Genomic DNA, 21,780 nt, shown 5'->3' with positions numbered 1-21,780 from the left:
TTCTGCAATAGGTTTAAGAACCTGGTCGTGACGCCATGTGTACCGGCCCTGCCCAAGAGCTTTTTGGCAACAGCTCAGGATGTGTTCCAACGTCCCCTTGCCTGAGCATTGCGGGCAATCTGGAGATTCCGCTTTGCCCCAGATGAAGAGGTTCGATGGGCTGGGCAGGACATCATACACTGCCTGGACCAGGAACTTGATGCGCTGTGGTTCAGCCTGGCAGAGCTCAGTCCATGTGACTTTTCGGTCCATGGCCTGCTCCCACCTTGTCCAGGCTCCCTGCTGCCTCAATCCAACTGCTCTGGTAGGCCTCTCCTAGTCCACCACTGCCCTCACTTCCTCCAGGACCAGCCTGCGCCTCTCCTTCCCCTTGGCCTTGTTAAACCGGGGAGATGGGATGATTCCCAGGCCAGCACTTCCTCGAGTCATTGCTCCCTCCAGGACTCTGTGGCGTATCCGGGACTCTGCTTGCAGCACGGCTTCGCCGGCTCTCCACTTCCTGCCAGTTTTCACCTCCACCCCTGCTTGAGGCACCTTGGGGTCGCTGGGGTCCCTGTACAGCATCACCTCTCTGGCCCGAGTCACCTTAAACTCCTTCTCCAAGGACTTCTGGGGCAGCTGGAGCTTAGTGTTATTTCCGTAAAGGGCGATGCTGCTAAGGCTCCTGGGCAGTCCCAGCCACCTTCTGAGAAAGCTGCTGACTTTCCTCTCCAGTCTCTCTACGATGGATATTGGGACTTCGTAGACAAGCAGTGGCCAGAGTATCCTTGGCAGGAAACCATGCTGGTAAACCCATGCCTTGAACTTGCCGGGAAGCCCCGACCGGTCAACTGCTCTCAACCAGCTCTCCAGCTCCTGACAGGTTGACTGGCCAGATGCTGTATCCTTCAGGCTGCTGTTAAACACCTTGCCAAGACTCTTCACTGACCTTTCGGAGACAGTTGGGATTGGTGTCCCTTCGATGCTGAAGCGGAACCTGTCCATGACTATGCCCTTCTTCAGCACCAGTGACCTTGATTTTCCTGGCTTAAACCTCATCCTTACCCATCCAATCAGTTTATCCAACCCCTGCAGGATCCACCTGCCTCCTGGCACTGACTCAGTGGTGACAGTCAGGTCGTCCATGAAGGCTCTGATTGGCGCATTCCTGACTTGGTCCGAGGGCGCCCAGCACTCTGGCTTAGCAGACTTGACGATCATGTTCATCGCCAAGGCAAAAAGGATCACAGAAATGATACAGCCTGTGATGATCCCAACCTCCAGTCTGTGCCACTCTGATGTTACTGACCCTGATGAGACTCTCATGCTGAACTGGTTGTAATAGTCCAGGATGAGATCTGCCACTTGGCCCGGCACATGATGCTTGGCCATGACTGTCTGGATCAGCTTGTGCGGGATTGAGCCGTAGGCGTTGGCCAGGTCAAGCCAGAGCACTGTCATGTCTCCCTTGTTCTCCCTGGCTTCTCTGATGAGCTGGGTCACCACTCCTTTGTGCTCTAGACACCCCGGCACTCCAGATAAGCCTCCCTTTTGCAATGAGCTGTCGATGTAGCCATTGCTGGAGAGGAAGTTGGTCAGCCGCCTCGCCACTATGCTGAAGAAAATCTTGCCTTCAACGCTTAGCTAGGAGATGATTCTGAACTGATCGATCTTCTTGGAATCTTCCTCCTTTGGGATCCAGACCCCTTCAGCGAATCGCCACTGCTGCACCACTTTTCCTCTCCTCCAGATGATTTTCAGGATCTTCCACAGCCGTTTCAGTAACAAGAGGCTGTTCTTATAGACCCTGTAGGGGACTCCGCTCGGGCCAGGGGCTGAGACAGTATCTTAGTCATATATACAACCCATCACTCTATAATCACCCTTCCCAATACAATCAGTATAACAAATATCCCACTCACAATCACCTATCCTCATCCCAATATCCTTTTAGACAAATGTTTTTGTACATCTTTTTAACTGAATTATGCTTGTGCTAAGTTTTATCTCCTGTTCCAGACCATTCCACAAATTCACACCACAGATTGCTATGCACATACTTTTAAGAGTTGTTCTGACATTGAGTTTTTTAAATTATGTTTCCCTCAAATTATACCCACCCTGTCTTTCCATAAACAGTTTTTGTATATTTCTTGGAAGTAAATTATTTCTTGCTTTGTACATGATTTGCGCAGTCTTAAATTTAACCAGATCAGTGAACTTCAGTGTATGTGACTTTAAGAATAATAAATTGGTATATTCAAGATATCCAACGCTATTGATAATTCAAGATATTCAAGATATCCAACGTTATTGATAATTCTTATTGCTCTTTTTTGTAATGTGCATAACGGCTGCAGGTTGGTTTTGTAGGTGTTACCCCATATCTCCACACAGTAACTCAGATGTGGCAATATGAGTGTATTATACAGAGTATGTAATGATTTGTGGTCTAGAATGTGTCTTGATTGCCCCAATATTGCTATAAACTTTACCAGTTTTGCTTTGACGTGGTTTATATGTGGTTTCCAGCAGATTTTGTGGTCTAAGATCACACCAAGAAATGTATTTTCATATACTCTTTCTATACTTATGTTATCTATTTTCAATTGTACTTGAGGGTTTATTTTATGTTTTCCAAATAGCATAATCTTTGTTTTGCTTAAATTTAAAGACAATTTGTTGACAACAAACCTCTGTTTTAATTTATTCATTTCTGATGTGATTACCTCCAAACGCTGCTTTAAATTGTCACCGGAACAAAATATATTCGTATCATCGGCAAATATAATCAATTTCAGTATATTTGATACTTTGCATACCCGGGAACACCCACGCAGGTCGCGGGGAGAAAGGTTCAGTGAGTTAATGGTTCGGTGAGTTAAGGGTTCAGCGAGTTAAGGGTTCAGTGAGTTAAGGGTATAGTGCTTTTTAGTAAAGGTACAGTTTAAATAATTACGATTTGGACGAGGGAATTTAATGCAACATCTCCAGCGGAGCTTTGCGGATGACACGAAACTGGGGGGCAGTGTTAGCTGCGAGGAGGCTGCTACGAGGCTGCAAGGTGACTTGGATAGGTTGGATGAGTGGGCTAATGCATGGCAGATGCAGTATAAACTGGATAAATGTGAGGTTATCCACTTTGGTGGCAAAATACAGGAAAGTAGACTTTAATCTGAATTGTGGCCGATTAGGAAAAGGGGAATGGTACACATGGTACACCTGGGTGTCATGGTACACATTGAAAATAGGCATGCAGGTGCAGCAGGCAGTGAAGAAAGCGAATGGTATGTTAGCATTCAAAGCAAAATGATTTGAGTATAGGAGCAGGGTGGTTCTACTGCAGTTGTACGGGGTTGGTGAGACCACACCTGGAGTATTGCGTACAGTTTTGGTCTTCTAATCTGAGGAAAGACATTCTTGCTATAGAGGGAGTACAGAGAAGGTTCACCAGACAGATTCCTGGGATGTCAGGACTTTCATATGAAGAAAGACTGGATAGACTCGAATTAAAATGCCTGCTGCTGAATGCACGAAAAGTGCTCACTTCTGATATTTTGATGGGTTCAAGAGGAAATCGGTTTAACCATGGCGCACGATCACTAAGTCATATATTCCTATCTTAAATGTATTTTTAGCTAAGTGCATTTCGGTGGACGTGTAGACACTCATAAGCAGTTGGAGTCTAGCTGAAAAGGTGACTCCAGAGTTGTCCTAGATATTTGCCCCGGCAAGAAGGACCATCGTCTCCAGGGCTCAAGCTGACAGATACTCACTGGCCCTTGGTCAAGAGGAGTGGCACGTCAGTACATTTTGATTGTTGCCACTGGCCCTTCACCTTCAGCCATCGTCTACCACAATTGAACGGTGAAGTTTCATCAAACCCTCCGTGGGTTTGGTGATCCATCCTGTACGGATTCCCTAGAAAGACATTATTAACCTTTTATTGATAGATTTCGGAGTCTACATAATATTATATGATTCTATGTTTGTAGCCCAGAGTCCCCAACCCGCCCTCATGCAACGTGTCATCATCATGGATTATATACAACATAGCGACTGCCTTGGCCTCATCCACCTCATCTGCGGCCTTATCAAGAAAGTCCTATAATATGTTTAAACGGAATTTGTTCTTAGTTAATCCACGTTGCTTTGCATCTACTGCTTCATTTTCTCTAATAATTGTTAATATTATCCGAGATTCATGTTTACCCCAGATTGATGTTTCAGTAAAGTCTACATCCTCTTAGATTAAACTGGCGGCCTGCATTCGAATGGTTTGTGTGCACCCACTTTATTTAACAAAGCTTCATTGTCACTGAGGTCATACTCACAAGTCTCAGGAGCAGAATTAAGCCATTTGGTCCATCAAGGCTACTCCACCATTGAATCATGACTGATCTAGGTCTCCCACCTAACCCCATTCCCCTGCCTTCTCCCCATAATTGTAACCCCCGACACCCGTACTAACCCTCTGACATCACCGCCAATACTGCTAAGACACTGACAGGTCCCGTAACATTCGCTGCATACAAGTGTCTTTGTCCATTTCGTGATGTAATGCGGGATTAAATATATTGCATGCAACGTGGACTCCCGCGAGATGTCCGTAACCATATAACCATGTAACAATTACAGCACGGAAACAGGCCATCCCGGCCCTTTTAGTCCGTGCCGAACACTTATTCTCACCTAGTCCCATCTACCTGCACTCAGACCATAACCCACCATTCCTTTCCGGTTCAAATTAGAAAAGCTAAAAGAAGATATGAGGTTGCTTTGGCAAGTAAGGTGAAATTAAATCCAAAGGGTTTCTACAGCTATATTAATAGCAAAAGGATAACGAGGGATAAAATTGGTCCATTGGAGAAACAGAGTGGGCAGCTATCTGCAGAGCCAAAAGAGATGGGGGAGATATTGAACAATTTATTTTCTTCGGTATTCACCAAGGAGAAGGATATTGAATTATGTGAGGTAAGGGAAACGAGTAGAGTAGTTATGGATACTATGAGTTTCAAAGTAAAGGAAGTACTGACACTTTTGAAAAATATAAAAGTGGATAAGTCTCCAGGTCCCGACAGGATATTCCCTAGGACATTGAGGGAAGTTAGTGTAGAAATAGCCGGGGCTATGACAGAAATATTTCAAATGTCATTAGAAACGGGAATAGTCCCCGAGGATTGGCGTACTGCGCATGTTGTTCCATTGTTTAAAAAGGGTTCTAAGAGTAAACCTAGCAATTATAGACCTGTTAGTTTGACTTCAGTGGTGGGCAAATTAATGGAAAAGATACTTAGAGATAATATATATAAGCATCTGGATAAACATGGTCTGATTAGGAACAGTCAACATGGATTTGTGCCTGGAAGGTCATGTTTGACTAATCTTCTTGAATTTTTTGAAAAGGTTATTAGGGAAATTGACGAGGGTAAAGCAGTGGATGTTGTCTATATGGACTTTAGTAAGGCCTTTGACAAGGTTACTCATGGAAGGTTGGTTAAGAAGGTTAAACTGTTGGGTATAAATGCAGGAATAGCAAGATGGATTCAGCAGTGGCTGAATGGGAGAAGCCAGAGGGTAATGGTGGATGGCTGTTTGTCGGGTTGGAGGCAGGTGACTAGTGGGGTGCCTCAGGGATCTGTGTTGGGTCCTTTGTTGTTTGTCATGTACATCAATGATCTGGATGAAGGGGTGGTAAATTGGATTAGTAAGTATGCAGATGATACCAAGATAGGCGGTGTTGTGGATAATGAAGAGGACTTCCAAAGTCTACAGAGTGATTTAGGCCATTTGGAAAAATGGGCTGAAAGATGGCAGATGGAGTTTAATGCTGATAAATGTGAGGTGTTACACCTTGGCAGGACAAATCAAAATAGGACGTACATGATAAATGGTAGGGAATTGAAGAATACAGTTGAACAGAGGGATCTGGGAATAACCGTGCATAGTTCCTTGAAGGTGGAATCTCATATAGATAGGGTGGTAAAGAAAGCTTTTGGTATGCTAGCCTTTATAAATCAGAGCATTGAGTATAGAAGCTGGGATGTAATGTTAAAATTGTACAAGGCATTGGTGAGACCAAATCTGGAGTATGGTGTACAATTTTGGTCGCCCAATTATAGGAAGGATGTCAACAAAATAGAGAGAGTACAGAGGAGATTTACTAGAATGTTGCCTGGGATTCAACAACTAAATTACAGAGATATGTTGAATAAGTTAGGTCTTTATTCTCTGGAGCGCAGAAGGTTAAGGGGGGAATTGATAGAGGTCTTTAAAATGATGAGAGGGATAGACAGAGTTGACGTGATCAAGCTTTTCCCTTTGAGAATAGGGAAGATTCAAACAAGAGGACATGACTTCAGAATTAAGGGACAGAAGTTTAGGGGTAACATGAGGGGGAACTTCTTTACTCAGAGAGTGGTAGCGGTGTGGAATGAGATTCCAGTGGAAGTGGTGGCGGCAGGTTCGTTGGTATCATTTAAAAATAAATTGGATAGGCATATGGATGAGAAGGGAATGGAGGGTTATGGTATGAGTGCAGGCATGTGGGACTAAGGGAAAAACGTTGTTCGGCACGGACTTGTAGGGCCGAGATGGCCTGTTTCCGTGCTGTAATTGTTATATGGTTACATGGTTATATACCTATCCAATTTATTTTTAAATGAGAAAATCGAACCTGCCTCCACCACTTCCACTGGAAGCTCATTCCACAAAGCTACCACTCTCTGAGTAAAGAAGTCCCCCCTCATGATGCCCCTAAACTTCTGCCCCTTAATTCTCAAATCAACAGCAGCCGAAAGGCGCATTAATTTTCTAACACCACCACACAATTGTTCTCTCATTCTTCCTTCACAACCAAACTGACGAGGGTTCTCAATTATCCGAAATACTCCACCCATCTGTCCCAGAGGAAACCAAACTGAGCTGGCGATAATTTCCAGAACTTCCTATAACTTTATTTTATTTTCAGCGTGTTCACACAACCAGTGCAGAGAGGTAGAAAGGACAGCCAAGGAGCCATCAAGACAGCCAAAAAACCCAGAAGCAGGCCATGTTCCAGGTTGAGGTTTGGACCCTGTTATTTGGGGGTTGGTTGACATTTTCTAAGTCTGATCCCACCCGTCTAACACCACATGCTGACATTTAGAAATGAAAAAATATCGCCTCTGGACGTACGAGTGGGATCGAACAATCAGAAAGATGACAAACGTTTTCTCGTTTAGACGTTGACAAATGGCAGAAGACTGCAATGTTGTCCTCTACACAAAGATAATTAAATTGCCCAAAACAAACATCTTGGATCCTTCGCCCGACGAATAGAAGTGTTCTAAACGGACAGAGGGAAAGAGGTGATACTAGTTCTGCATTCATACGTCTTCCACCTTCCTCCTCACAGTTTACCCAATTCCCCTCACGGTTACTTCCACCGTCTGTGACTGTGAATGTGCGATGAATATCCACCCATTTACTGGAGCATTGGAAACTCTGGCATGGGTAGGGTGATCGTTCTCAGGTTTACAGAGATTTAGTGGAAAATCTTTATTTTGCGTAATGTACTGGTTGGTTAAACCAAGCATTAGTAACTGCAATGACTACAACACCAATCAAACCGCAAGTTTCAGCTTTCCGGCTGAAACTATCTCTGTTTTGTTGATCACCAGGCAGCGTACTGGGATTCACATTGTTCCCCTTTAATCCCCATATTCAAACATTGGAGACAGAACAGCATGTCACAGGGAATTGTGTTTCTATTCATTGGTCCACCTATTTCCATTCGAGTTTGTTCTCTATCATATATTCTATTAAACGAGGTACATTATCACTTCAATGAGCATACTTTTTCTTTCCATTGTTGAGAACTGCTTTCCATTAATTGTGTTCGCTCAACTTGTTCAATAATGTACTTCGTTCCATCAATTGTGTTTCGCGATTTCACTCATTTGTTGCCACCATTTCATTGATTTCATTATCTAAATTCCATTGAGTGAATACTTAATGGCACCACAATTGCATTCCACCATTGTGCATTCACAATGCACCGGTGCGGACTTCCCTTCACCAGGGCTGAGAGTTTAGAGGTGTATCTCTAAACTAAACTAAACTAAACTAAACTAAACTAAACTAAGCTAAGCATATCCACGTGTTATAGAAGGCATTTCAGGTTCTGTTTACAATGAATGTACATCCCAATTCCATTCATTGTCCATCCACATTCTATTGTGTTTGACATTCCATTCGATCGAATGTGTACCCCGATGCTTCCACTATCAGATTCAGATTCAACTTTAATTGTCATTGTCAGTGTACAGTACAGAGACAACGAAATGCAGTTAGCATTTCCCTGAAAGAGCGACATAGAATATGATTTTAATAAATAAATCTATTTACATGTATACAGACATAGTATTTTTCCTGTGGGAGGAGTGTCTAGGGAGGGGGAGGGTGATTGGCAGTCACCGAGGTACAGTGTTGAGCAGTGTGACAGCCGCAGCGAAGAAGCTGTTCCTGGACCTGCTGGTCCGGCAACGGAGAGACCTGTAGCGCCTCCCGGATGGTAGGAGGGTAAACAGTCCATGGTTGGGGTGAGAGCAGTCCTTGGCGAAGCTGAGCGCCCTCCGCTGAAAACACTTGCTTTGGACAGACTCAATGGAGGGGAGCGAGGAACCGGTGATGCGTTGGGCAGTTTTCACCACCTCTACAGTGCTTTCCGGTCGGAGGCAGAGCAGTTGCCATACCATACTGTGATACAGTTGGTAAGGATGCTCTCTATGGTGCAGCGGTAGAAGTTCACCAGAATCTGAGGAGACAGATGATTGATTGATTGATTGATTGATATAATTTATTTGCCACACAACCAAGGTCGGTGGTATTTGGGTTGCCAGCAGAGGTACAATAATAAAGAACACAACCACAATAAAACTTTTACACAAACATCCACCACAGCATTCATCACTATGGTGGAAGGCACAGAGCTTGCCCAGTCCTCCTCCATTTTCGCCCGTGGTCGGGACCTCCACCCTCCACAGCCGTTGCTGCGGGCGTCCAGATGGTAAGGGACAAAGTCAAAGTCAAGGTGAGTCCAGGATCGGCTCTTCCCAACCAAAGACCGCGGCTTCAGGCTGGTGTAGGCCGCAGGCCGGCGGTCAACGTTTTAAAGTACCTGCCGTGCCGCCGCCGGAAGCACCGCAGTCTGCAGGGCCGGCGGTCGAAGCTCCCCTCCAGGGGTGATGTTAAGTCCATACCGCGCCCGCGGTAGAAGACGGCCGCGGGCCGGCGGTGGAAGCTTCTTCTTCCACACAGGTCCCCAACGTGAGATCCCGGGCTGTAGACGCCGCACTAGCTGGAGTTCTGCAGACCGCGGCTTCAGGCTGCCGGCTGCCGGCTGCCGCGGGCCAGCGTAACGGAGCGCTCCCCTCCAACGAGGTCTCACCCGCTCCGCGCCGAGAGTCCACGCTGCGCCCGCCGCTGAAGCTCCGGGCGCGTCTCCGGGAAAGTCCGCGCCGATCCTTGCTGTTAGGCCACGGGGGAGGCGACCTGAAAAAGTCGCCTCTCCATGGAAGAGGCGGCCGAAACGGTTTCCCCCTTACCACCCCACACCACCCCCCACACATAACACACGAAGAAACATTAAAAACAGACTTTTAAACATACTAAAAAAATAAAAAAAGTTGAAAAAAGACGGACACGCTGCCGACAGGCTGCTGCCAGTGCAGCGCCCCCTACCGGAAGAAAAAAAAATGGACCTTCTTCAGTCTCCTCAGGAAGAAGAGACGCTGGTGAGCCTTCTTGACCAGAGTTGAGGCATTGTGGGTCCAAGAGAGGTCATCGGAGATGTTGACCCCCAGGAACCTGAAGCTGGAAACACGTTCCACCTCCGTCCCGTTAATGTGGATGGGGGTATGCGTGCCGCCCCTAGACTTCCTGAAGTCTACAATGAGCTCCTTGGCCTTCTTGGAGTTAAGGACCAGGTTGTTGTCAGCGCACCATGCTGCTAGGAGCTGGATCTAATATGCACACATTTCATCAGGCTTATATTACAACTTAACTGGTAGCTCATTCTCATTACAGACCCTTCCGTGCACGTGCAACTTAATCTCAGATAGGGATATTACGGCCAAATGTGGCTATGCACTCCAATTCCCCATGATTATTCCATTCTATTGAATCCATAACGCCAATTGATCGTGCATCGTAATTTCACCATTGTCCACTTCCTTCCGTCAATGTGTACCTAGTCTATGCACTCCCATTCCAACTATACGCTTGCATCAATTGCGTAATTCCATTAATTCAATAGCGTAGATTTTGCTTGTGTGTACAAATAAGTTTATACATCCATTCCTTACAATGTTCAATCTTTACCATTGATTTTACAAACTCTCTGCCATGAATCCCTCGAGTATATGAACTAATTTAGTTCAGTTATTTTTATAAAATAAAACCTTTGTTTGTGTGCAATCCGAACATGTCACCGAGGAACTGTTCCTGTTTTTTTTTAGAACGCGCGTGTGTGTTCTTCAGTTAGAGAGATGTAGTGTCTGGTTACACACTTACCCACGCAGTACTTTCCATTAAATCTAAATTTGTTCTCATTAATTCCATGAAATGTCACTACATCTGTTTCCTGGCGCTGGTTACACGAGGAACCGGCTCGAACTGAGGAGCGTCATCTCTCAGTCACATGCTCGTACATTACTATTTTCAGACTGGGTACTTTCCAATCATTCGTGGGGAGTTGGGGCTCTGGGGGGGGGAGAGAGAAAGAGAGAGAGAGAGAGAGGGAGAGAGAGAGAGAGAGAGAGAGAGAGAGAGAGAGAGAGAGAGAGAGATAGAGAGATAGAGAGAGATAGAGAGATCGAGAGAGAGAGAGAGAGATCTCTCTCGCAGAGCTATCTCTCTCTCTCTCTCTCTCTCTCTCTCTCGATCTCTCTCTCGCTCTTCTCTCTGCTCTCTCTCTTTTTTGTTCGTCTGCGTCTTGTTTTTCTCTGCTCGTTCTAGTTTCTTTTTCTTTGTTTTGTTCTCTCTCTGCTCTCTCTCTCTCTCGCTCTCTCTCTCTCTCTCTCTCTCTCTCTCTCTCTCTCTCTCTCTCTCTCTCTCTCTCTCTCTCTCTCTCTCTCTCTCTCTCTCTCTCTCTCTCTCTCTCTCCTCTCCTCTCTCGCCTCTCTCTCTCCCTCGCATCTCTCTCTCTCTCTCTCTCTCTCTCTCTCTCTCTCTCTCTCTCTCTCTCTCTCTCTCTCTCTCTCTCTCTCTCTTTTTTTCTTTTTCTCTCTCTCTCTCCTCCCCCTCCCTCCTCTTTTTGTCTCCGCTAACTTGCTATTGTGCTGTAAGAACGTGTGGCTACAAGAACGTGTGGCAATCAATAAAGAGCTATAGGCCTATTGCGAGTTTATGTACAGGGACATACCTATCCATGCACATGCATCTTAAATATGTGTATCATGTTTTATACTTTGGCAATATAACAATGTATTTTTAATCATGCCTATAAAGTTTTTGAGAGAGAGAGAGAGAGAGAGAGAGAGAGATCGCGATCTAGAGAGAGCTATATCTCTCTCTCACTCTCTCTCTCTCTCTCTCTCTCTCTCCCCTCTCTCTCTCTCTCTCTTCTCTCTCTCTCTCTCTCTCTGCTCTCTCTCTCTCTCCTCTCTCTCTCTCTCTCTCTCCTCTGCTCTCTCTCTCTCTCTCTGCTCTCCTCTCTCTCTCGCTCTCTCTCTCTCTCTCTCTCTCTCTCTCGTCTCTCTCTCTCTCTCTCTCTCTCTCTCTCTCTCGAGAGCGGAGAGAGAGAGAGAGAGAGAGAACTTTATTTATCCCAGGAGGGAAATTAATCTGCAACAGTCATAACACATATGCATGAAAATAATGTGACGAGTGGCAAGGATTGGGGGTGCGAAAAGATTGGGGAGGGGGGTGGGGTGGGGGAGGGGAGTCAGTGTACCCTACAACAGAATGGAGAGGAGTTCTACAATTTGATAGCCACATGGAAAGGATCTCATGTGGCGTCCTGTGATGGAACCAATCTGTTGCTGAATGTACTCCTCAGGTTGACTAGTGTGTCAGGGTGGGGGTGAGCTGTATTTCCAAGATGCTCTTGAAAACCACCTGCCATGCATCCAACTCCGCCCCCAGGACGGAACCAGCCTTCCTGATGACTGTGTTGATCCTGTTGGCGTCCGCGGCCTTCACCCTGTTGCCTTAGCACACTTCAGTGGAGAGAATGGCACTGACTACCACCGATTAGTAGAACATCTGCAGCATCTTACCGCAGACGTTGAAGGAGCGGAGCCTTCTCAAAAAGTACAGCCGACTCTGTCCCTTCTTGTACAGGGCCTCAGCGTTCCTGGACCAGTACAGTTTACTGTCCAGATAAACTCCAACGTATTTGTACTCCTTGGTAAACTACACATCGACACTATTGATGGAGACAGGGGACAGGGGTGTCTCTCTCCTCCTAAAGTCCACCGCCAACCTTTTAGTTTTATCGGTGTTGGCCTGCAGGCTCGAGAGGATTTTCGAGTAACTTACTCCAGAAGGGAAGTTAATACCAAAGATCATAGAGGAGCAAGATAGACCACTCCTCCGAAATCCAATGGACTGACGTGTAGTACGTGACGGATCGTCACGGCCGCCATTTCTTAATGCGACACGCGACTTCCGGTATGCCACCCGCTGTGATCCAAAGCAATGATTATAGAGCTCCTCTATAATCTTTGATCCAAAGCAAAGATCCTCGAGTATCTTGTAGCGGGAACAGCCCCCTCCTTTGCGTAGTTTCCCTTGCATTGTGCAGTTTCCCTTGTATTGTATTGTGCAGTTTCCCTTGTATTGCTTTAACACACACTGCACAAAATTAAATTTAACATATATATTTTATATATTTATATGAATGTGTGTCTGTGTGTGAGAGGCAAGTTAGAGATAATAAAGTTTATTCTCATGGCTCAGAAGCAACTTTGATTTAAATAATCACTATTAATTCATTTGTCTTGTAAGATGATATACATAAACCATAAAGGCAATTATATATATAATTATATAGTAATAATAAATATATGCATATATATATATATATATATATATTTATACACATACATATATATACACATACATATATACACACATACATATACACATACATATGCACACATACATATGGATACATGTATATGCATACATACACATATATAAACATATACATACATATATACACACATATACATATACATGCATATATACACATACATGCATATGTACACATACATATATATTATACATATGATCATTTTCCAACGATCAGTAGATTTACGATCAGTTCCTGTGGATTGGAGGATAGTTAATGCTATCTCACTTTTCAAGAAAGGAGCGTGAGAGAAAACGGGGAATTACAGACCAGTTAGCCCGACTTTGGTGGTGTGAAAGATGCTGGAGTCAATTATTAAAGATGTAATAATGGGGTATTTGGATAGCAGTAAAATAATTAGTCCAAGTCAACATGGATTTATGAAAGGGAAATCATGTTTGACTAATCTTCTGGATTTTTTTGCCGCAAGGCTTGGTGTTGGGGCCGCAACTGTTTACCATATATATTGATGATTTGGAAAAGGGAATTAGGAGCAAAACTAATGCATACATACCTACATATTTAAATTCATCTGATAAGTTGGTCAAATAACATGGGCACCTTCTTGCTTTTTTGAGACATGGATTTTTTAAATGTGAATGTCTCATAGCAACATATTTGTGGGTCAGCAGTATTTTGTACCAACCCCCACAATTTCAAATAATTGTAAATTGAACTTCTTAAACAAAGAAAACAATTTTTATTTACATCCTGGAGGGAGACCGCTTTTCGGGGCTTCCGCAACGGCGACTTCTCCCGCTCGAGTTGCGGGGTTGAATTGCTCCTGGAGCGGGGCCTTACAGCACCACCCCGCGCGGCTTGGAATGGCTGCGGGACTGCGAGCGTGCGCCGGGGCTCTAACACCAAGACCCGGTGTGCGACCTTGCATCACCCGGCGTGGCTTTAATGGCCACGGGACAATCGCCATCGCCCGCCGGGGGCTTTGACTTTGACTCTGACATCGGGGTGGGGGAGTGCAGTGGAGAGATAATTTTTTTTGGCCTTCCATCACAGCCATGTGATGGATGTTTATGTAAATTATGTTGTGTCTTGGGTCTATTTGTTTGTAATGTATGGCTGCAGAAACGGCATTTGGTTTGGACCTCAAGGGGTCCAAATTACAATAAATTGAATTGTATTGTGTATTGTATTGTATTGTAGATGGGACATGTTGGCCAGCGTGGGCAAGTTGAGCTGAAGGGCCTGCTTCTACGCTGTGAGACTCTATGACTAGGTGATCTGTTGAGGCTGGTGGTATGCCATGAGGAACAATGGGCATGGACCTTTGTAAACCACCACCTGGTTGAGTCTCCTTGAGTCACCATCGGCATTGATAACATCAGTCAGGGGTTGATGATCTGCAAAAAACAAGTTGGTCTCATTCTTGTTCTCTCATGCGATACAGGCAGCAGATCTGAACTGCCTGTGTTTGCCCTCTTGGCTGTCTTGTCAAATTACGCTGGAGATTAGAGTCACCCCTGAAACAAACAGTGCCTTGTGATCCACAGGGGAAAAAATAAAATCTAAATGCAGAACAATGGATGGTTTAAATCAAAGAAAATGATACAAAGAGGCCATTAGAGCAATACCGATCTAGGAAACTGAGAGCAGATTTTACAATGCATTTAAACCTCTCCCATTTTTATGAGATGCATTCCTGGAATATGTAGGAAGTTTATTGTAACCTAGTGCCCTAGTGGATTCAGGCCGGCATGGTGGTGCAGCGGTAAAGTTGCTGCCTTACAGTGGGTGCTGTCTGTACGGAGTTCGTAGGTTCTCTCCATGACTGAATGGGCATTCTCCGAGATCTTCGGTTTCCTCCCACACTCCAAAGACATACAGGTTTGTAGGCTTGGTATAAGTGTAAATTGTCCCTAGTGTGTGTAGGATGGTGTTAGTGTGCGGGGATCGCTGGTCAAAGCGGACGCGGTGGGCTAAAGGGCCTGTTTCCGCGCTGTATCTCTGTAAGAAATAAAAGCAAGGATAAGCCATCTAAGTTCTCACCACCATCAATAAGATTATTGTTGATCCTGCACCTCAACACCTTATTCCCACATTCTCTCCATTATCCTTCATCCTTTTCGTATTTGAAAAAAAATATCTCTCCTTTCAAGGACTCGACTTCCACCATCTCACGCGATCAAGAATTCCAAGATTCCCAGCCCTTGAGTGAAGAAACTGCTCCTTGTCTCATTACTAAATATCATTACCCATATTCTGAGACTTTGGCCCTCGTTCTAGATCACCAGACCAGCCGCAATCTCCACCCACGAGTCCAATCTAAACAGAGATAGACACAACATGCTGGAGTAACTCAGTGGGTCAGGCAGCATCTCTGGAGAAAAGGAATAGGTGACGTTGCAGGTCGGAAGCCTTCTTCAGACTGCGTTCTGACACTTCTTCTTCTTCTTCTTGCGTATGGCGTGCACAGCCTAATGTTGTAGGACAACTTGTTCTATTTGATCTTATTTGACTGTGCACACCAGGTTGATTGGATTTGTCGAAACAGGGCGGACCACGTGAGGGTTGCAATCTTCCACCCCGCGTTCTGACACCAAAGAGCAAAATGTCCAACGTAGATACAATAATAAATATATCGCCATTTGCATTAGTTTTGTGCAGTTAACAAATCACAATTTCACACAATGTACATAAGACGGCAGTTATTTGACAAATACTCTGCAGTTCGGTGCAGGAGTTCTTGTCGACGAGTATTCTGGACCCACTGTTGACATCTGAAATTACAGGAGATATAATTTAGGGTTAACTAATAAGAAAAAAGATGATCATAACTACATGCCTGAACAATGGATGATATATCACTTAAATGCAATTGTTTTCAGTTGTGTGGAGAGACCTGTATGTTGAAGATGCTTTTTGCCTCTAATATGTCAATTTATCTTAAATGTAGAAAAGCTTATTAAAATCTTCTTACAAAGACCATTAAGTATTTTATTTCTATCCTCTTTTGGACCCAAGGCATAGCAGAGCTGCCAACTCTCACGAAGAGGTAAGGGAGGGAGAGAGGGAAGGGAGGGAGAGAGGGAAGGGAGGGTGATCGAGAGAAGAGATGGAGAGAGAAGAGAGGGAGAGAGAGAGAGATCGAGAGAAGAGAGGGGAGAGAGAGAGAGATCGAGAGAAGAGAGGGGAGAGAGAGATCGAAAGAGAGGGGAGAGAGAGATCGAGAGAAGAGAGGGAGAAGGGGGGGAGGGAGATGGGGGGAGAGGGAGAAGGGGGAGAGGGAGAAGGGGAAAAGGGGGGAGAGGGAGAAGGGGGACAGGGAGAAGGGGGAGTGGAACGATAGCACATTATAACGCGCAGCCGTCCCATTCCGACCAAAGATTATAGAGCAGATCTCCTCTCGTATCTTTGATTGCGGCCGCCGCCGAACCCCCCGGCCCACCATTGCACCCAAAGATGATAGAGCAGAGTTGTATAATATTTGATTGCACCCTTCTTCACGGCGGGCTTGTGATCTTTGCTTGTGATGTCTAGACAATTCGAGGGACATAACGGGTAACAGCCGCCACGTTCTCGGACTCGAATCTGAGCTCGAAAAATCTCCTGGTCACTGGGCGTAATGTGCCCCGCGGGCCATATTTTGGAGACCAATCTTACAAGAACAAAACCAAAAACGTACAGAAGTGTTAAAATTGTCTTTATTATTACGGTAAGTAAAGATCTATTAAAAAATAAGTCTAATAACTTTCTAATGTACCGACAAACCTAGTTTCCCAATGGCCGTTGATGGGAGAACAGAAAATGACATTTTCACGACAGAATATCGACTGAAAATAATAATAATATTTTCTCACCTTTCTTTTTTATTGGGGAACCTGAAGATTGACAGGTCTGGTCGTTTAGATTTACGATTAGAACAATTGATAGCAGAGCAGTGAGATGAAGATTTAGATAAGGACGCCATGACAGTGTGGGGGGAAGCCCAATAAAATGCCTCAAAAAATGGCGGCGACAATCACACGCGTCATACTACGCGTTTTTCGAGGAGTGGTCTATCTTGCTCCTCTATGATCTTTGGTTAATACGACAGAATATTAACTGAACATTGAGCAACCAATGGTTCAGATTCGCATAATATGTTCAAAGGTGTACACAACCATGAGATAAATTGATAGAATGAATGCACGGTGTAGTTTTCCCGAGGTAGGGGAATCAAGAACTGAAGATTTTATGCGGGAAGGGAAAAGTTAACAGAAGTTGAGGGTCATAATGTTCACGTGAGGAAGGATGGAATGTGGAACGAGCTGCCAGTAGTCGAGGCCGTTACAATAACAACATTTGGACAGGAACATGGATAGGAAACATCTGGAGAGATATGGGCCAAATGCGGGGTAATTCTACCATCTTCGCAACGTCTCCTCTTTGGAAAACCAAGAAGGACTGAACAGCCATGTTGATGTGGTCACTGCCGAACCGGGCATCATGTGCCGACGCCATAGCAGTTATCATTAGACTTTGTGGACAGGATGATACAGTAGTAAATGGTGAAATAGTAAATAAGACACACACAGTTCTGTATTGTATCGATTGTAGCGTCAAATACCTAGTCGTTGTGCTGAACCTTTAGCAAACTTCGGTCCGGTGTCAATTTCAACATTTGATTCCAATATAGTCTCTGTAGGAAATGAACGAGGGCGTTAGAGAATTTCCATAACAGATGAAAACGTCTTCTGGGAGCAACGACCATAATTACACGGATACATTGGAGAGGTTGGAATTCATTCTTGTGAGAAGAGACGGATGAGAAAATTTCCATTTGAATTTTTAAAAAATTGTGGTTCAGTGTGAAGTGGGTAGTGCGATGTTAGCCTGTTCAGGACCAGAGGTCGCAAGTGTAACTTAAAGGGTAAGTCAATTATCGAGGGCAAAGAGGAAGAAATGTTGCGCAGCTTGTGATTGGAAACTGAAGTGTGGAGCCTGGTACTTGTGGTATTAAATACAGGAACTGGATAAATATCTGGCGAAGAATGACTTGCAAAGCAGAAGGGAGAAAACGCGTGGGGTGATACAAAAACTGTGTTCAGTTAGGCAACCTGATGATCCACATGTGAGATATTGCATGCAGTTCTGGTCGCTCAATTGTACTAAGGGTGCGGAAGCTTTGGAGAGTATTCCCAGAATGCTGTCGGGATTAGAGGATATTAGCTCTAATGAGAAGTTGGTCAGCCTTGGCTTGTTTTCACTGGAGCGCCTGAGATTGGGGGGGGACACCTGATACAAGTAAATAATATTATGAGAGATGTGGATAGTGTTGATAGTCAGAACCTTTTACTCAGAATGGAAATGTCAAAGACCAAAGGGCTTAGCATTAAGATGAAAGGGGCAAAGTATACATCAGATGTGTGGTACAAGTCATGTATACATGAGTGGTGATTGCCTGGAACACGTTGCCCAATGTGGTGGTAGGGGCAAATATGATAGTGGAGTTTAAGAGGGTTTCATATTATCACGTGTGTAAGTAGGGAATGGATGGAGATGGGTCATATGCTGGCAAGCAAACTTAGTTGATCTTAGCATTATGTTTTCGACTGACTGTCGAGCGATTCAGCGTGAATCAGGGGAATATTGCTTTCTCCGCTGAAATGGCGGGTGGTTTCTACACTCCAGAGATGGAGTTAATGTGGGGTATACTGAAGTGGGTGCGCATTGTGCATTGAAAACAAGAATTAAACAAGTTGGTCATGTGATCGAGAGGCACAAACAACTACAGATGCTGGATTATAAAATGTGCCATAGTTTTGAAGTAACTGCGTGTGGTCAGGTAGCATCTTGGGAGAACTTGAGTAAGTGCCGTTTCCAGTCGAGTCGACCCCCTTCTTCAGACTGGTTTATCAAACCACTTCGCGAGAGATGCTGCCTGACCCGCTGAGTTACTCCAGCACTTTGTGTTTCGTTACATACACATGTCATTTCATTATTTAACAAGCGTTACTTAGATAAACTTTCTGAAATAAAACTAATGCATGTCTCTTTCAAATTTGCCCCCTGCCTCCTTGATTTTACATTATATCAGTTAGTTAATGAAAATGTATGTAGGTATTTCAGATTATTTTACTATACTGTCACTGGAATGCGACAATGCTCAGAATGAAACATGATAACACACTTAACGCAATCGCCGCAGATACTGAATGCGATATCAAGGTACAGTCCAGGACAAAAAAAAATCCTGGAGTACTGTATGTCTGCAGATCGGTGGCTTTTAAGTGAACCATTCCAGAAGAGATATTACTACCAAGAGAGAGATCGAAGCAAATTCACTGGCGTCACTCCGTCGTGCAAACGCTTCTAAAGCAACATCCAGAAATCAATGCTTAAGCGGCCTTTTCACGGGGCGACTTGACGCAAGAGTTAACCAGTGTTTAACATCGTGGGAACCTCGTGCGATAACAGTACGGCATTCGTGGACCACCGTGGACCACCGTAGCGCTAACGGCAGGTAATCGTGTATCTTGGTCACTCGGGAGAAAATTCAAGAAAGTTTGAATTTCTCCAAGAGTGACTTATACACTTGTGGTTGAGCATTGCAACATTATATGGACGTAGTGGCCAGTGCGATATCCGTAATAACTCTTGCGGGTACCGTGGGAACTCCTGCGAACGGTGAACCCGGAAGCTGGACAGAGGGGACAGAAAAGGTGAGTAAAAAAGGTGGTCTCAATATCGACAAGGGAACATGTGTCCTTCGAGGACGTCCCACCTAATTGTCATTGTTGGATAATCTTTTTAACAGGAACACTTGCAGAGATGGCTCCCAGAAAATCTCAAAGAAAGGGGGTAAAGCGTGTCAGAGATGTTTTTGCCATGTTGCTCTATTCAGTTTCTATATTGTTTCAGTTTCTATATCTATATTGTTGCTCTATTCAGTTTCCCAGGGGGTCGGGACGGGACTGGAGTTGGGAGGGAAAGGTGGGGGAGTCGAGGGAGAGGAGGGGGAGACAGATGGGGGTGTCTTCATTTACTGGCGGCGGGTGTCTGTCACTGAAACAGGCAGGTGAGATTTCACATCCACCTTGTGTGTGCCTCTCTCTCTCTCTCCCTCCCTCTTACACAGGCTGAGAGACTCTGCCTCTGTGAGTGTACGTCTCTTTCTCCCCCTCTCCCACACACAGTAAGACCGAGGTACTGTGCTCAGTCCATCTGTGTCCAGGGCCGGCGTTAAGCCGATTTGACCGATTGCTCCCAATTGGGCCCCGCGCCTAATGGGGGCCCCGCACTAATGTTCAGTATTTCGTATGGAAATACGAATTCTCTTTGTTAAATAAAGATTTTTTTAAATTCGCCAACCGGATTTTTTTAAACGAACATGCATAACAACCGCTGCACGGCCATCATACACAAACGAATTGTTAACTAGTGCTGTTAGCACTTCTTAACGGTAAGTAGTTAACACCTTGTTATGCGATGTCATGAATCTGCATCTATCCACATTCCTCAGTAAATGTTATAGTGTTTTGAACAAGTATTAATGACGCCGTGTTCAAAAGGGAACTGCAGATGCTGGAATATCGAAGGTACACAAAATTGCTGGGGAAACTTAGCGGGTGCAGCAGCATCTATGGAGCGAAGGAAATAGGCGACGTTTCGGGCCGAACCCCTTCTTCAGACTCATTTAATGACGCCGTGTTCCTTTGAATAAAATTCACGCGGCGTCATTAATACTTGTTTAAAACACAATTACATTACTGAGGAATGTAGATCGATGACACGTTGAGAATTTCATTTAACTCACCATCATGAGTGAGGGCCCCGGACCGCGAGAAGGGGCTTCTTCCTGGTGTGTAGGTTAGTCATTCACCTACCGACCCACGTTGTGTCTCTCTGTCTTTTGCTCACTCCCTCCCTCCCTCTTTCTCTCGCGCTCTCTCTCCCGCTCCCCGTCTCGTCTCTCTCTAGCTCTCCTACTCCCTCTCTATCACCCTGTCCCCTCAGCATTCCCGGAATCATTGATGTTTAGCGGTAGACAAAAATGCTGGAGAAACTCAGCTCGTGAGGCATTCGCCTGGCCCGCTGAGTTCCTCCAGCACTCTGTGTTTTTTGTTTGGCTCTGAAGTTGAAGGTGGCTCAGCGGGACGGGCAGCGGCTCTGGGGAGAGGGTTGTGTTTCTGGTCGAGACCCTTCTTCAGTCAATCACAAGTACTCTCACCGACGCGAGTTCAGTTCGGTCTGAAGAAGGGTCTTCTCTCCAGAGTCGCTGCGCTGCCTGTCTGCTGAGTTACTCCAGCTTTATGTCTATCTTCAATTTCAGAGAAATACAATTTCTCACGGGGGGCTTATAACGTCTCTAAACCCCTCTGGGACCCTCTGAACACCTCTAAACCCCCTCTAGCCCCCCTATTTCCCTCTATTCCCCTCTAAACAATTGTAAACACACCTGAACCCATCTGAAGCCCTCTAAACATCTCTAACCCGTTTAAACCCCCTAAGGCCGGCCATGCACGCACACACACAGACGCATACACACAAACACACACACTCAGTCACACAGACACAGAGACACAATCGCATACACTCATAAACACACACACACATTCAATCTTTCAAAGTGCCGCTCATTTTATTAGATGTGTGACACTTTCATATAGTTTTTCAAAATTTTAGTATATCAAGCATTTAATGTTTTTTTTGGTTAAAGACGAGCATACTACACGAAATATAAACAT

The 21,780-nt window shown here is 44.9% G+C and overlaps 1 protein-coding gene across 1 annotated transcript; it reads right to left on the bottom strand.

The window, feature by feature from the left end:
* Nucleotides 1–1,613: 1,613 nt before the first annotated feature.
* LOC116991882 (putative uncharacterized protein DDB_G0271982) lies at nt 1,614–11,656 on the bottom strand (the record flags this gene model as incomplete). The annotated part of the gene is given in 3 exon segments (XM_033050858.1): nt 1,614–1,661; nt 10,916–11,053; nt 11,561–11,656. Coding segments are annotated over 3 exon segments (282 nt in total), but the record flags the coding sequence as incomplete, so codon positions are not given.
* Between the last annotated feature and the right edge of the window lie 10,124 nt (nt 11,657–21,780).

Source organism: Amblyraja radiata, chromosome 35 (genome assembly GCF_010909765.2).
Source record: "Amblyraja radiata isolate CabotCenter1 chromosome 35, sAmbRad1.1.pri, whole genome shotgun sequence".
Classification (NCBI taxonomy): domain Eukaryota; kingdom Metazoa; phylum Chordata; class Chondrichthyes; order Rajiformes; family Rajidae; genus Amblyraja; species Amblyraja radiata.
Note: the sequence above shows the minus strand (reverse complement) of the source record. Positions and strands in the feature narration are given on the sequence as shown.